We start from the raw sequence: 17,985 nt of genomic DNA, 5'->3' as shown, positions 1-17,985 counted from the left end.
TAACCACCAGACTGGGTAAACCAAGGATATTAATAAAGATAAGCAGAAATGAAATTTGTGTGTTAAGGATTGTCCAAGAATTTCAGCAACAGCATAATAAAATTATGATGGCGTCAGGACGCAGGCAATCTATCAGTGCTTGCTTCCTTACTTTGCCATTGTTTCTGCTGACAGGTCTTCAGAATTCTTGACTTTAGTTTCTCCTAAAAATAAACAAATAAAAATTTTAGTAATAGGAATCATAAAACCAGGTATAATGAAACAGGGACTTTACAATGAATTCAGCAAAGATGTTCTATATTCCAGACATATCTTTACGGCTAGCTGTTCTGAAGGTGATAATTATAGTAGTCTACCTACAAGCTAAAGTACCCAAATGGAGCACACTAGGTTCATTTTTGCCGACACTGCTGATGTCTGCACTTATTAAAAGGGCTGGGAGGAGCTGTACTCACCATGACTTCTCAGATCCAGAGCCACAATCCTACACTGCACTCTACTGATGATGGCTGCCTGGAAGGAAAAGAACAAAACCAGTACAGATTTTGACCAGTTACCAATAACTCTGCTAAGTGAACTGCGATCATTAAGGTGCCCAAGAGAAAAGAAACCTTGAATCGTGAGTCTCTATTCCACACACACACACACACACACACACACACACACACAAAAACACACACACACACTCCATCAAAACGTCATTCTCCCTAGCCTTTCCTTTCAGTGTAAGCACTTCCAGATGCTGGCCTATGGTTTTCATCCACGTTCCCTGGATGGCTTTTCTTTATTTTAGAGCCAGAATCCTCTAGATAAGGATTGTGAATCGATGAGGAATACTATTTTCACTCAGGAATTACAGGAGCATGACACTCGAGTCATGAATTACCCTAAAATCAGAGCAAGTCAGGAAATCTGAGAGGTGCAGCAGTCTGTGCAAGCTGTTACACAGCATGATGGGAAGGATTAATATCACACAGCAGTCTTAGTGGAAATAACTCTTCTTCTCCAGTCATACATCACAGTCAGCAAATGTCATCTCTATATCTTAACTTGAAGAATAAAGTAACGGTTCCATCTAACCCTCCAAGAAAAAGGGAGCCAATTGTGTACGTACATGTAACAAATTAGTAGTAAAATCAAAATTAGCATCATGGTAAGTTACCAAGATACCATAAGCATACATCAGAAGACAAGCCATATTCTTGATTTATACTTAACAAAAAGTCAACATTGCTTCTTCTATTACTCTTAGTGAGCATCTCTTTAAAGGTAACAAAAATCTGAAGTTCTACTATATTGTGCTGACTGTCCCTGGAAAGAGACAAATTTGTTCATTTATAGAAGTTTTTGATTGTGCTACAGTAACAATATAACCTTCCAGGCCAAAAACAAATTTACACGTTGGAACAAGTCTGCTTGTTTATTTCACGTTTAAAGTCATTGCAAACAAAAAAGAAGGCTCTGAGGTCGGTAATTGTCTATAACCATTTGATCTGTAACCATTATGTGCTCATCATTAAACAATAACAAGGATATTAAAAACATCTTTTGGTTTCCTTATTTAAATACATCTTCCTGCACAAAGGAGCAAAGCTGCTGCAGAAGTGGGGAACCAGACAACGTCCCTGCACTCATGCTATTTGCATTTCTATATGGTTAGAGCCAAGAGAAAAACAAACGAGTGCAAAGTAGACTCCCAGGCCTTACAGATGAAGGCTGAGAGTGTCTGTCGGTGACTTCTGTTCTCGTCTTGTTTCAAACAGCACAGTTTTGATATGGAGTAAGTGAAACCCAGCAAGTTCAGAACCAGAGTAACCCAAATGTTTCCTCCTTGGGATTTGTGCTATCAATACTAATATCAATGGCAGCTAATATTTACCAAATCTTCCAAGGCACCATTCACCAATCTAAGAACTTCCAATGCATTATCTCATTTACTTTTTGGAACTCTTCAGAAACAATTCTCATCATTTTACAGGTGAGGAGATTTTACAAGGAGTTAAGTTTCTCACTGGGGCCAAAGAGCCAATAAATGATAGAAACAGGGTAGTCCTCAACCTTGTCTGCCTAAGGAGTTTGGAGGAGTGCAGTATATGCCCACCAGAAATTCCGATTTAAGTGAACCAGAGGAGAAGCCAAGCTTATCTCTAGGAACTCTGTGGGTAGTCTATGGTAGGGCGCATTAGAGGAAAGATTGGAAGAGCTAGCCAGAGCCATGGTGGCACATGCCTGGAATTACACCAGTGGGAAGGCTGACCCAGGAAAGCTTCATGTTTAAGCTCAGCCTGAGCTACAAAGCAAGACCTAGTCTCCAAGATGTGTATATCCAGGGATCAGGATCACTTTGCTATCCTATAAATTATCTCAGATAATATCAGCCCTGAGAAACAGGCTGAGAAAATATGGCACAGTACTTGTACCTGACAAGTACTGAAGATGCAGAGAAACAACTCTCCTTACAAACATGCACTATCCTCTAATGTAGTAAGATTGCTGCCTAGACTCGGAGCTCTGCTTGTATTTTGTTGCTGTTGCAGCTATGCTATTGCTCTAAATTTCAGTATCTTCACCTGACTTCACTGAAAGGATCACTGAAAATTTAAATGGGATTGTGCACCTAGACACTGAGCAGGGACCTAACACAAAGCACATGTCTAGGGAGATGCAGTTGCTTGTTTTCCTTGCTGTGGTTGATCCCTGGGGCTCACTGGTCCCAGACTCTAGGAGGCATGGAAAGATGACATAAAAGGCTATGATGGAGAGCAAACCTGTGAGAAATACCTTCATTAGTAGTCACTGTGATTCATTTCTACTCTCACTAAACAAAGAAATTGCACATTTACAGACTCTAACTTGAGAAGCTATTGTCTAGAACTAACACTCAGCACCTAGATAAAAAAGGCTATGTGAAAAGTTAGTACTATAGCAATTGCCTTGACTCCAAAGGTCCGAATTCCTCAAGTTGTAGAGCATCTCGGTGAATACAGGCACTGATCAGGAACTATAGCAAAGAGCAGGAACAGACACAAGTATCTTACAACAGGAGACACGAGAAATGACATGAGTGACGGTAAGTAGTTAAATAAGCAGGATCCGTCCACGAGGCACATATGGTACAACTGTGAAATAATTCTCCTGGACAGTGGAAGCAGAAGCCACATAATACTCAACAAGGCAGTCTTTGCTCAGGGATCACATCATACCCCAATCACGGGACTCACCTCTTCCTCTATCCCTTTAAGTTACAGGCAATGTGTCCTAGAATTGGGAGCTTTCTAACCATATGATGCAACTTCTTTCCTAGTCATATATAAATGACCTATTTAATAAAGGCATAGGGGCTAGGCATGGTGGTGCACACCCTTAATCCCAGCACTTGGGAGGTAGAGGTAGGCAAAGTTCTTTGAGGTTGAGGCTAGCCTAGTCTACATAGTGAGGTCTAGGCCTGTCTGAGTTACACAGTGAGACCTTGCTTTAAAAAAATAAAAAATAATAAAAAAACAAAAAAAAAAACCCAAAACCTTATTTCAAATAGAATATATCAATCAACATTTAATCCCAGCTCAACTGTTTGGGAATGATACAGACACAGTCAAGGAAGGAGTACCAAGCACTGACTCCATGACAGACATTATATGAAGACATTGCAGAATAATGAAGCCGTGTCTGCTCTCCAGGATCCCATGACCTAACTTCCTGACCATGTCGGTGCAGCTGCATCACATACTGTGCCAGTATTGTTAGTAATCCAAGAACAAAACATCCCGTACATGTGCATAATTTAGCAGACATAAATAAGCTACCATCTTTGCCTCCAAAAACGCAAGGTGTGCTCTGTGAATTTAAGATAGTATACTGAATTTCAAGATACTGTAACAAGGAACTTAATACATGTCACTATGGCTTGGATGTGGTTTGAGGGTTTTCCCTTACCACAAAGCCTCATATGTCAAAATTTAATCTCTATAGTGGAGAATTAGGAGGCTAAAAATCTGTTGATAGTTTTTAGAGGTGTATCCCTTAGAAAATGATTAGGAAAAATAAAAATCCCGAGGGAGGAGGTTTAATGACTGAATCATGGTAGCTTTATGTGTTTGGAAGAGACAAGCTAGTAAAGTTTCTTGCTAGTTTACTTGTTAAGGAAACCAAAATTTCAAATTCATGATCTGCCGGTTGTATGACAGAACAATACTAAAACAGCATGGCATTGGCATAAAAACACACTGATCAGTGCAATCAAGCCAAAGGCCCAGACATATGTAAACATACCTATAAACATTGGACTTACTTCTTTACTTACTATTTATTTATGTTTATTTATTACAAAGAAGCTAGAAATATACACTGGAGAAAAAAACAATGAATGTTGCTGGTCTAACTGAATGTCTGCATGTAGAAGAATGCAGATGGTCTGTATCTAACACCATGCATAGAACTCAACTCCAAATAGAATAAGACTACACACCCTAAATTTCACAGTCGAGGAAGTGTGGAATAGGCTTGCACTCACTAGCACAGGAAAGGACTTTGTGAACAGAACACCCACAGCACAGGCACCAAGACCAACAATTAGTAAATGGGACCTCAGGAAACTGAAAAGCTTCTGTATGGCAAAGGACGCCATCACGCAGACAAAGCGGCAGCCACAGAATGGGTAAAGATCCTCACCAATTCAACATCTGACAGAGGGTTAATAGCTATAACAAAAAACAACAACAAAAACAAAAAGAAGAAAGAAAAGAAAGAAAGAAAAGAAACCTAAACATTAAGAAAACAATAACTCATTTAAAAATGGGACATAGAGTAAGCTGATAGTTCTTAAAAGATGAATAAAGATGGCTAAAAAACACTTTTAAAAAGTTCAAGACCCTTAACCATTAATGAAGTGTAAATGAAAACTACTTTGAGATTTTGTCTTATACCAGTCAGACTGAGCAAGATCAACAAAATAAATGACAGCCTGGTCTACAGAGCAAGTTCCAGGACAGCCAGTGCTATGCAGAGAAACCCTGTCTCAACAAAATAAATGAATGAATGAACAAATGAATGAATAAATAAAAGAAATTCACAGACAAATGGATAGAGCTGGGGGAAAGATCACTGTATTTTATTTTATGTGTGGATATCAGGTTTTAAGTTTTCAATATATGTGCTACAATCCACAGAACTGCAGAGGTGAAGTAGTTCACACGGACTGGGGGTTAGGGAGGAGAGGATCACCAAAGGAAGGGGAAATAATTAGACTCTAGTGTTATAGAGAGACAAAAAGTGTGAGGGAGGTAAAATAGGGAGGAAGGATGGGAGAAAAGGGTAAAGGAGAGAATATGACAACTAACACTAAAGGCCATTTGAAAAACCACATGTAAACTTACTACTGCAGAAGCTTCCCAAAATATACACATATGGAAGGAATCCAATATACACATATGGAGTCACCAACTAATAGAAGACAATGCCCCAACTAGATAGGTTATGTACCTAACTAGATGCTTCACCCTGTGTGCTCTGCACAATACTGGAGGAAAAGGATAGTCATCAGTATCTCCCAGCTACAAACCCTGTAACCTGCAACAATGACCTGCCTACAAGATACACTGTTAGACTAGTAGCAGAAATGCTGCAGCAGTAACCAACCATTCTCTGATTGGAGCTAAGGTCTACTTCATGAGATGAAACCCTTCTGACAATGCTAAAGTGGCCAAGAACCTGAGACTACATAGGGCTTGGGCCTAGGGAAAAATTTACTACTATTATTATGCCAAAGAAATACAGAAATAAAACGAGTCCTAATGACACACCGCTATACCCACAGTCCAGTGTCTCACTCAGCCCACATCAGAGAAACCGTGTTTTGCAATAAATAGGAATTAAAATAGGGACCCACACTAAACAACGTGTAAAGAGTGAGAGACTTTGGAACACTCAGTCCTAAATGGCATATTCTCATCAACGTCCTTCTGCAAGGCTCAGGGATCTGCCGACTGTAAGAGGGAGAGGTGATGAACGACTGAAACTGTCTTCTAGACCCCACAGGACTGATGCACACTGAACTCACAAAGGCTATGCCACCATGCACAGGTTCAAGCAAGATGGAGTCCCAGCACTGAGAAGGGGAAGTGGACATGGGGTTGGTTACTCCCTAACCAAGAAGCTATCTGAAATTGACACCTTCTGTCAAAGGAAAAAAATCACTTTTCTACAATGGAATCTCACTTCAGGGCAGGCCCTATGCCCAGGAAGTCAGTCAGTCAACACAAAACAAACTCAATGGTATTTTTGTAGACTTTCTGTTTTATTTGGGATTTTTGCTAGTTTTGATGTTTTTTTTTTCATTTTTACAAGTTTCTTATTTTATTTCATGTTTTTGTTTTTGAAAGAGAAAAAAACCTATAAAATGTAATTGTTAGGATCTGAGAGGAACTGGAAGAAGTGAAAAAATTAAAAAAAATGATTTAAATAAGTTGTTTGAAAAAGTTTTTCCTTAAAAAAAAAAAACCTGAAAAAAATAATTATGAGGCAAAATAAACCTCTTTTATAAATCTTCTGTATGTGGGTCTGTGTTAACTATAACAACAACAATAACAAAACTGACTCATGTCAATTTTTTATACTGATTACCTATTGAGATACTTTGGATACAATAATTCAAACAAAAATATTTTTGAAAATAATTTTAGCCTATTTTATGTATTTACTTGAAAACGTGTTTTACATTAGATTTCTACTTGGCAGCACTGTTGCTGAGACACGAGAGAGCGTGATGCTGACAGGCAAATCATAGCATTGACTATGACAAAGGAAAGAAATGGCAACCAAAAGCTAAATCCTTCAGTGCTGAGGATTTAATACGGAACCCCAGTTTGCCCTGCCTCCAGGAAGAAAACCAAACACCCAGGCTGTAATATGTGACCATTTGGTTCGGGAACTTAGTGCTGCACTCCCACCTGCTCCCAGCTTTTGTCTTTCAGTGGTAAAAAGAATTAGTTGTGTATATGTGCTTGACACACAAGAAGGAATCACTTTAGTTTACATAAAGGTGTTGCTACTACTATCTTTCTCAGCAGTATCTCCTTGCAAGTCTTATTCCCAAGGCACAGATGTAGCAAGACTTACAAACAGCAGTATTCATGTTAGCCTATACCCTGTACTGTAGACCAGAGCACCACCAGCCAAATGTTATTTATTTCCTAAGGGTTCAGAGATGCAAGTATGCACACATACATACATACACGCATATACACATACATACAAATTAAAAGGTAATCTAAAATAAGGCATTGCTTTAAAAAGAAGACAGTTAATATCTAGCATGGCTGAGAAGGATTCATGAAGATCCACCCCCCAGCTGAGGAGTTATTGGCAACTGATGACTGTTAGAGGAGGGGAGTAGTTCTTTTTGGGGATATGGCCACTGTATAGTTGTCTATGCTCCTGTAGAAGGCCCCACATCCATGCACATACAAGCTGCACTAATTAGACTCCAACAGTCACTTAAAAAAATATGAATACGAAGACATGAAGACAGAAAATTTGGAAGGCTTGGAAGAAGTGGGAAGAAGGATTTGGGTTGAATAGGATTAAGATAACATTGTATTCATGTATATAAATTGCCAAATAATAAAAATATCCAAAATAGAAATATTTTCCAAATATTTCTGGAATATCACCATGTGCAAGGTAGCATGTCTGAGGAAGACAGACGTAATCTAAAGCATCTGGAAGAAAATGTCTACTCGCAATATTTATATGACCAAGATTAAAGACCCCCACTTTGGACACGGTACAAACTCCACACCTTCACCCTAGTGCATATACAGAATGTTACAAGAACCAAGGCTTAAAGAGCAGGCTGCCTTGAGTACAATCCACTCTATCCTAACCTTCTTCCCAGTGATGACCAAGCATGGAAAGAAGAGTAAACCAGACAAGTCTACCTAGAAAACACGGTCACTGCGGTATACCAGTGCCTGACACCAACAACTTACCGTGAACACTGCCCAGGACAGGGCAGAATGGCCTCCTCCATGAAGCAGCAGCAGAACTGGACCCTCGGAACCACTCTTGTAAACTCGAAAAGTGTATGAACAGTTAAAGACAACAGATTTAAAGTTTTTATTAATCATAACAAGACTTTTTTTTAAAAAAAAAAAGACAAGCAGGGTGCTTGTCTTTTTTTAAAACACATTTACTCATATAAAAACTGCAGAGCTCCAAGGACATTTTAGATGTTTCTGTGATATCAAGACCGTTCTGAAGCCTGCTACCACTATGCCTTCTTTCAATGAAAAACAACTATTTCCTTTACTTTGAAGAGGACTCAGTACTTGGTTTCTAGAAACTAAGTCACTTCAGCTTGTTGGACTCAGAGCATTACTTTCAGGAATTTAATCCTAATCCTTTCCCATGTGTCAGACAACTGCAGCCAAGAAAGATTCTGCCAAAGACTGAAAGGTGCTATTCCAGACTATGTAAGGAGCTGGCGGGATAAAGAACATTTAGGAGCTCCCCGGTCTGACTTAGTCGCCCGTCTTACGCCAAGCTGACTCTTTGTGAGGATATATCCTTGCCAGTTTCATTCTCCACTTCCACGTCTTCCATTGACTCAAAGTACTGACTCCACGGAACAGGCGTAAAGTCCCGCTTCCGTCCAGGGCTAAGGAGAGGAAGAAAAAGAGCTGTTTCAAATAAAAGTTACACATAAGAAGGTAAAATCCTGGTCAATAGAAACTAACTGAAATGAAAATAGCAAGAGTGGTTTCTCATAAAAACCCAAAGAGTTCACAAAGCACCATATACAATATTTAAATAGGTCCAAACAGATTTAAGAGAAAACATTAAGATTTTATACAATTGATAGGCATGTCTTTAATCCCAGCACTTTGAAGGAAGAGGCAGGTGGATCTCTGAATTAGAGGCCAGCCTGGTCTATTAAAGTCAGTTCCAGGACAGTCAGGGCTACATATCAAGACCCTCTCGCTCAAAAAAAAAAAAAAAAAAAAAAAAAAAAAAAAAAAAAAAAAAAAAAAAAAACTTACACAATGAAGTCATTGATATATTTTAATTATGGACAAACTGATTATCTCTATGCACATTACAAAATCTACTTCTTTTTACTGACCCTAGTACATATGCTCATCCCTCTTAGTTTACTCTTATTGTAATTATCCTTAGTCAACATTATTTTTTCACGTCAATCTCAAACTTTTCCTGTTCCTTTGCATTTCCCAACCAGTCAGAGACAGCTTTCAGAGAGCAGCCATCGTGGCTGTGTCTAGTTAGGAATGTATCTGAAGAACTGTCTGCACAGTAGTAAAATATGTTTATAGCAACCTTGACTGGCAATGGAATTAATAAGAAAGAATTGACCTTTGAAAAGGTAACCAACAAAACTCAGGGGTGTTTACAATACAAGGAATGTCAGACAGAATCAGAATCAATTCTAAAGGTGAATTAAGTCTTATTTTAAAGTAAGAACTACTTTGATAAGTAGTACATAAAAATAATTTTAAGCCAAAGTAAAATTTATTTTAAACCCCCTCAAAACTGAATATATAATTTCTATTTCCTGCTACTCCTTTGGCAGAAACAAAACAAATCTGGCTTCTGCCTAATTCATGGAGCCGTCACTGTGATCACGATCAGGCTTAGAATCTATCAAGAGCTGTGGATACTCCAATATTTTGAGCACACACACATACACTCTGGACCACACATGCAGGTCCAGAGCATATACAATTCTACTTAGAAACCCATTGCAACTGAATTAAGAGCTATAGACCTGAACTTTGACTCCAAACAACCTATTTCTAGAGAAAAAGAAAATGACAATACATTTTTTAAAAATAGTTGCTAAACCTGCAATAATTTTTTATTGTCTACCTACTAAGTTTCTTTTTTAAACCCAGTTCTGTGTTTCTTGTGTGACTTAATTTCTACAGGCCAAGCCTGTCCATGTCTGATGGGCTGCACTGTCAGTTTTCCACAGGCTGGTATGAAGATTAAAGTAGGCCTCTCACTGCTCATTACTCTCACACTAGCTTGCTCTATTTACACAGTTTCTAAAAGTCTTTTCTTCTATAGTTTAGTTCACCTAAATTGGAACTACTGTGAGAACACTGAGAACAAGAACATTCCCCATGTATTCACAGAGCCTGACACAATAATTAACATCTGCTGACTCAAAGAAATGAACCAATATGAAGACAGCACTTAGCTTGGTGTCTCAGTATATATCCATTACTACTGCTATTAAATGGCTTGGAGGCTAATAAACATACCCCCTTTACTTAAGCCTAATAAGGTTTCTAGTAAAAGAAAATGAAACACTATACAACTATAGTAATCAAGCCTGTAGTACATGGGTAAGGATTAGGATCAATTCAGTCCAGAAACAAACTCTAACATCTGATTTAGAGATAGCAGTAACCGGGACGGGGGTGGGGCACAGATGACTCTTCCCACAGATGCTGGGGTTACTGAACATTCATAAGCTATTCTAGAAATCAGTATAGAGAACACTCAAAAAGATAAAAATAAATCTACCATATAACCCAGCTATGATTCACTGGCATATGCCAAGGACTAAACATCGTCATTGCCGCTCTATTCATAACAGCCAGGAAATGCCCTTTAACTGATAAGTGGATACTGAAAATGTGGCGTTGTGTATGTGTGTATAAAATAGGACACACACACACACACACACACACACACACACACACACACACACTATGGGGTGTGTGTGTATAGATGGATGATGGATGGATGGATACAGTGGACTACTATTCAGCTATAAAGAAAAATGAGATAATGAAAGTAATGAGATTTGCAGGTAAGTGGATGGGACTAAAAAGTATAGAGAATGAGGTAACCAACACCCAGAAAGACAAGTGTGGCATATTCTTCCTCATCTGAGGCTCTTAGCTCCAATTCTTCAGACTTGGATATACAACACAGAACAGCAATAGAGACCAGGAAAGTAAAAAAGGAGACATGGGAGGAGACACTAGAGATAGCAAGATACAAATGATTTGAAGGAAGAAAATGAAGAATGAGGAGGGGGTAATAAAACAACAGTAAGGATGTGTAGAAAAGCCATAATGAATCAAAGCCTATGTGTATGCATATACATACATAGTTTGAATGAGGTTTTCCTACTTGGGTTAACAATGTTCCCTACCAGAGCCATAGCTTATCTAATAAGAACTAATCCCAGATCTGAAGTCGCTTTCTGAGTTGGTCAGGGAAGTCCCAGAGACTCCCAAAGCAATATAAGATATTGCTGTTGTACTTGGTTGTCTCTCAGAAGATGGAGCTAAGTCCCAATTGCTGAAAGACACCATACACTTTGAACATTAGACCCCAAGAACCCAACTGGATCTGACCTGAAACTCTCCTGCCCTGAGAACTAATTCACATGGTACCATGAGAGGGAAGCAACCATTAGTTGTACCCATTTGTGACACACGAACCACACTGACCAGAATGGCAAGATGTCCCATAGGGTACAGTAGTGGCACTCTTTATATGGTGGTAGCCAGCAGCTCTCTAATTGAACTTAAGGCCTGTTCAACTGGAGGAAAATCATACTGGAACCTAGCCAACACCCTGGGGCTAGCTAGGCCAATGAGGTCATGGATCTTAGACCTACTGCTACCACTGATTTCTGTGCTCTGCTACTTTGCTGAAAGTGATTTTAACAGCTATGAACTTTGTAGTAAAGTCTTCAAATACACAGAATCATATTGTCTATAAATAGGAATAACCTGACTTCTTTTCTATTTGTATCACTTTGATTTTTTTTTCCTTACCTGATTGCTCCACTAGGAATTGAAGCATTAGAAGAAGAGTGGAGAAAGCTGACAGCTTTGTCCTGTTCCTGACTTAAGAAATACTTTGTTGTAAACAGACTACCAGTCTGCATAAATAGCCTCTGCTGGGTTGAAGCATGTTCCCACTATTCCTGGTTTCGTCAGAACTTTTCACCATGAAGGGATGCTGACACTTCCTGAAAGCCCTTTTCTGCGTCAGTTGAGATATTCATGTGATTTTTGTCCTTGATTCTATTTATGTGAATTCTATTGATTTGCATACTCAGAATGAAACCAATTTCATCATGATGCATAATCTTGTGTTGTGAAATAACATTTGCACTATTTTGTTCAGAACTTTCACGTGTATATTTTGAAAATGAAAGTGGCTTACAGTTTTCTATTTCTGTTATTTAATTTTTTAAATTTTAATTTTTTGAGACAGGTTGCACTCTGTAACCTTCCTACCAGTCTCCCAAGTGCTAGGGTGACAGGCATGCAGCACCATACCCTGCACTCAATTTTTGTTTTGCAAATATTAGTTTATAAAAATCAAATGCTTCCTCCAAAAATAAGGAGGAAATTAATGGCAGATTAGAAAAATGTCCACCTAACTTCAAGTGTCCAAATATTTTGAAACATAATTATTCTACTGTAAATGTCTGGTATGGCATATGTTAAGAAAAAAACTAGAAGGATATTCTAAACAGTATCTGTTAATATTACTGGTTATTTTTAATGGCTTTAAGTTTGTTACACTTAATATTACACATATACTTAGATAAAGTAATTAGATAATTTGGTTAATGTTCAAGATTATCATTGCAAGAGAACAGAGATAATTATATAATTTCAAAGTAACAATCTTAATCTTAATTTCAAAGCAGAGATATGAGTGGCTCATGATTCCTTTCATCTCAATTACTTATGTCTAGCGAAACAGCCTACAAGCAATAATTAAATTAGTAGTAGTGAATTTCTCTTGTGCCCAGGATGTGAGGCATCACTTCCAGTGTCTGGCAGCTGCCTAGAGTACTGAACATGTAGGTCCTTCCTCTGTTTTCAAAGACAGCAAGGATTGCAGTAAGTTCAAATATCTTCCAGGCTTTACTCCACTCTGCCTTCCTCCGCTTTAAAAGACATCTGTAACGATTTGGGGAAAATCTAGCTAATTCAGAATAGGTTGTTTATTTGGAGGTCAACTAATTAGCAATACTAATTTCCCTCTGCCATGTGAAAGATCCATTCACAGGTTTCAGGGTCTTAGATCTCCATAATTATGGATACCACACTCTACCTGACACAGTTTCCTAAACTCTTTGTACAATTTTAGAAGAACAAATAAAATAATTTAACTAGGACTTCTCTATTCATGTAACACTATGGCAACACCCTAAATAATTCACTAAAAAACTTTAAGATCAACTTCAGTACACTGTAGAAGAAAAGACCAACATGAGTTATATTTCTGTAGTTAAAGTAAAAACACTCTATACACAAATACTTAGAATAAATAACTAAAAAAAGGTAATGCTTATACATAAAGATCTATATAATCTATTTTTGTTATCTCTAACAGATAAAAGGAAAAACACCTGTATCCATAGATATGAAGATCTAATATTAAGAGGGAAGACTCTAAATTAATCTACAGAGTCAAAGGAATGTCTATGAAGATCGTAGCCCACTTCTCAGCAGAAACAGACTAGCTGATCCCAAAATTCACATGGAAATGGAAGGGATCCAGAAGACTCCAGACAATTTTTATAAAGCACAAAGCTGGAATCTTCCTGATTTAAACTTGCTACAAAGCTACAACACTCAAATTATGGTGTGCTAACTCACAGGCAGATACACATCAGTGAATACATCAACAACATGAAATTCGAAAACTCAAAAACAATCTATTTGTTATGGTAAAAGGGAGTTTGTTTTTTTAAGATATCAAGATAATACATTAGGAAAAAGAACCCCCTACACCTCAAAATGTTAAGATAATCTGTTATCCATTTGCAAAAGAACCAAGCTGGACGCATTCCTTATGTCACCCACAAAAATTAACAGCAGGCTTACATATAAGAGCTAAGAGTATAAAACTCCTGGGATTGAGGCAAAAGAAAGAATGTTCACATTCTTTAGGGGCCTCTGAGTCCTCACTTTATGGGGCCACAACACAGACAAGCTTGAACTTTCATTTGCCTACAGACGGTCTTCAGTAGGTCTCTGCTAAACAGCTTAATATTCTTCAGTTTTCTTCTATCTTCCTAAATCTTGTTGGCATCCTATCGGCCTTGACTTCTGATTTTATTCCTTTTTCTAAATTACTTTACTACAATTGAGGGAGGTTTTGACAGGTTGAAGGGACCACAAAGATAAACACACACATTCATTTCTACAACAACTCTCACCACAATGAAGAGAAGTTAAATACCTGGTCTACAACTACAGATAGGATGTGAGCTAGAACTCTGATCAGTTCTCCACATTGTCCTCAAAATAATATTAGGTTATTTATTTTTAAAATCATCAAAGCTTTTGATTCTATACCTCAGAAATCCTCAGGAAGATGAAGAAAAGCTCTTCCTGCTATAGGAAAGGTGACAAAAGGCAGCAGTAAAGGTTTGTAACTAAAATGAAAATAATGGGGTTGAGGTGGGGCATGAAGCAAAAATGAAAATTCAAGATCTGTCTCCCCAGTTTATCTAGTGCTACTCCCAGAGAGAGCACGGAGGGCACTTTAAAAGAGTCCCAGTGGTAAATGCTGAGACACTGTGCACATGAAAATCCTAAGTCCTAGTCTTCAATGTTCTGGTGGTGGTGCAAACATTAAATTATGCAGATATCAGTAATTGTGGAGCCCAAAGTGGAAATAACAGTGGTTTATATAAGACCTTGCATTTAGAAAAGACAAGGGACATGCAGCAGGAGTGCTCAAATAAAGTGGCTCCAAACAAGTCAGTCAAACTGTACTCCACTGAAAACCATTTCATATAACCTGCTGAGTCAGACAACATAAAAATATACTTTGCTTAAAATGCACTAATGAGAGACTGCTGCTGCCCAGCAAGAAAAGCTGTGATTTTATATTTTTGATAATCAAGAATTCCACTTTAATCTAGGGGGATAGGCCTAACTTTATTCCACTACTCACTCAACGTGAGAACAACACAGCCACTAACTTCTTTTACCAAAAATTGGACAGGATAAAATATATACTCTCAATGGGCTAGAATTACCTATGTGGGCTCACTACCTAGCACATTACTGGCACAACCTTGACTGTTTTCTTACACTGTACAAGGCCAGCCTCACACCATTTTGAGGAGCAACTGAGGTGATTGGTAACATGTGGAATCACTACAGATGGTATAAAGGAATCTAACAGACTCCTTTACTATATATATACTCCATCAATTCTGATACATTTCTTTTCATAGCTCTGATACCAACGTTTTAACAATGCAGGTGGCCAAGAGACAGTTCTAATTTGATTGTGACTACTTGTATGAGAGTGAATGGCAAAAGCAGAGTCAGAAATTTCAAGATAGGTGTTGACAGCTTGGGAAAAGATCTTGGAGACTTTTCTAAGCACTGAGAACTGAATGGTTTGAGAGCTAGATGTGCAGTCAGATGAGGTCAGCAGTAGGTGTCAAAGGTAAGACGGTTTTACATAAGAACGATGCTGGTGTGTGGGCTGCTATCTGGTTAAGAAACACTCCATGGCCAATGTTCCTGTGAGGTACAGAGAACTATATCGGTGAGCATGATTCACAAGAGTGGAGACTAAATATGAAACGTGTCGGGAGCACCGAGTTTTATTTTGCTCCTCTTTCCCTTTCTGCATGAACTCAAAGTGAAATATGATCATGCCAACAGAGCTCATATAAAATCATGAAAAAATATATATCAACATTGAAACTCTAAGTGATAAAGCATTATGTCACAATTTAATTGGTAGGTCTTTTTTTTTTTTTAATGGTTCATCTGATAACTGATCCTTTGTATATATAAAATATTTTCTCTATTCTCCTAACAACAAAATAGTGATTAATTTACTTACTTATTCAAGTGTAAACTCCCTTTGTATTTTATTTATTTGCATCAAAGTGGTTCAGTAATTGGAACTCACACTTTCGGGAGGAGCAAGTAACACTCAAAAAAAAGGAAAACATGGACACTGTCCACTCTTAAGGGAGGGGCCATAGACTTAACAGAAATGAGATTTAAAGCTATGATTCTAGAACCTGCTGTAATGGTTTACACCTATAATTCCAGCACTGGGGGGATGGGGGTGATAATGAGCCAGGAGGGTTATTAGTATACAATAAACAAATCTATATTAAATTGTGTTATGTCTTAAACAATGAGTCTGCATACACAAAATCCCATTGTCTCCTTTGAAACTGAGTAAGATTAGTTTTACATAGTTTAAGACAACAAAGTCAAGTTACTCTAATTAGTGAGGCTAAGAAGGGAATCCTACTTTGCTTTTTAAAACCTATCTTCATTCTTCTATAAGACAGCAGTACAGAACCAACAGTACTGAAATAGAGCTGGAAACCACATCTGTGGGCAAAGTCCATGCCAATCCTTTTACTTCTGTATGGTCATGGACTGAGAGTAATATCAGTCTGAAAGGGTGGGAAGAGACTGTTTAATGATATGAAAGTTATATAATGAAGGCAGGAAACTGCTTTGGATTCCAATTCAAACTGGTTTAAAAGAAACCAAAGGGGGAAAAAAAGTAGGTGATATCCAAACCTCAATGGCTCCAAATAAAGTACTGGAGCACAAGCACACTCACAGACTGGTTCCTTCACCCTAGAACAGAGAGCTCAAAGACTGCAGCAGACATTCTCCGAGGCCCTTCATAGAAAGCTGCTGATCCTGAGGATTAACAACAGGCACCACAAAGACAGCAGGAAGCAGGAACGGAACAGAACGGAAAGGCTGCACTGGTCAGGCAAAACCTTAGGATTCATTTGAAATGAATGTTATATATTCGCAAATCAAATTTATAAAAGTATTTAACTTGCTACTACAGAAATAAAAAAGAAACAAAACCCCCTGCATTCTAGGAATGTGTATTATTTTAGCCCACCCAAGTTTGACATAGTAACAATGAAAAAAAAAAAAAAACCAACTAGTGACATACAAAAGTTAACGAGTAGAAATGACAAAGCATGTTATGGGTGATAAGGGAGAGAAAAGCAAGGGCTAGAGTAGCCTCAAAGAGCTTCCTGAGAGTAGGACTGTATAAAGTAAGGGGCAAAGGAGCCCAAGCAAACTAAATGCAGCAGTGGGCACATGCAAAACCCTTCAGGGGGCTGATAGTGCAGCTCAGTGGAAAGGAACATAAGTGGCACATCTGCTGCCTTAGTTCAGTACTCATCAACAACCAATACATAACATTTTAATGTCACTGCCTGAGACAGAACTATGGGGAGCTTTTGATGCTTCCATTTAAAAGTGTAAAGTTCAGTCTAGTCCCTAAACTTGGCAGAGTCACCAGTACGTAGGTGGCACCTCCTTACAAAACAATTTCAGTCAGAGAATAAGAGATGAACAGGGTAAGAACAGGAAGAAAAAAGAGAAGATTCTATAAAATAAGCAACTGTGGAAATAACTGCTAATCGGTAGTGCTCTCCTTTATGAATGGACCTGCTTTCCAGCTAGAATTAAAGAGGAAAAGATAGTCAGGAGTGAATCCTTTCAGTAAAGAGACTAGCAACAAGCATAATCCAGCTTTTAAATCTTATAAACGTATAAGTCCTACTGTGCCTACACTCTGATGAAATAAAGTACAAATTCTATTACTCTATAAAGTTCACACACTTTCACGAGAAAGAAACACAGCTCTGGCTATGTCATCTTCAAGGCACCGGTGGGGAAATGAGATCACTCTTAGAATGGAAGTATCAGAGAGGGCTGGAGATGAGTGCTCTCTACTCAGCCTGGCGAGCAGAGTTCAGCCCAGGACCCAGAGGGGAGAAAGGGGGAGCCAGGATTCCTGTAAGCTGTGCTCCACCCTCCCATATGTACACGCGCGTACACAAACTCAATAAATAAACACAAAATTAATTTTTAAAAGGCACCACAAAGAAATCTGGCAAAAATCCTCTCCTAAGGATGCTCGTGGGGGAGAGACAGCAGAGAGAAGGATCGCAATAGTTTT

General features: G+C 38.3%; 1 protein-coding gene across 1 annotated transcript in view; it reads right to left on the bottom strand.

Moving 5' to 3' along the window:
* Positions 1-17,985, bottom strand: part of PPME1 (protein phosphatase methylesterase 1) — a 45,007-nt gene that overhangs the window by 21,344 nt on the left and 5,678 nt on the right. The window contains exons 2-5 of the mRNA XM_080911631.1: positions 8,560-8,653; positions 7,986-8,078; positions 456-513; positions 152-203 (exon numbers count right to left, since the gene is read on the bottom strand). Of these exons, the coding sequence (XP_080767757.1) occupies positions 152-203; positions 456-513; positions 7,986-8,078; positions 8,560-8,653 (297 nt within the window). The remainder of the gene's footprint in view (positions 1-151; positions 204-455; positions 514-7,985; positions 8,079-8,559; positions 8,654-17,985) is intronic.

Source organism: Micromys minutus (genome assembly GCF_963924665.1).
Source record: "Micromys minutus genome assembly, chromosome: 2".
Lineage (NCBI taxonomy): Eukaryota > Metazoa > Chordata > Mammalia > Rodentia > Muridae > Micromys > Micromys minutus.
The sequence above is the reverse complement of the archived record's forward strand: the minus strand, read 5'-3'. Positions and strand labels throughout refer to the sequence as shown.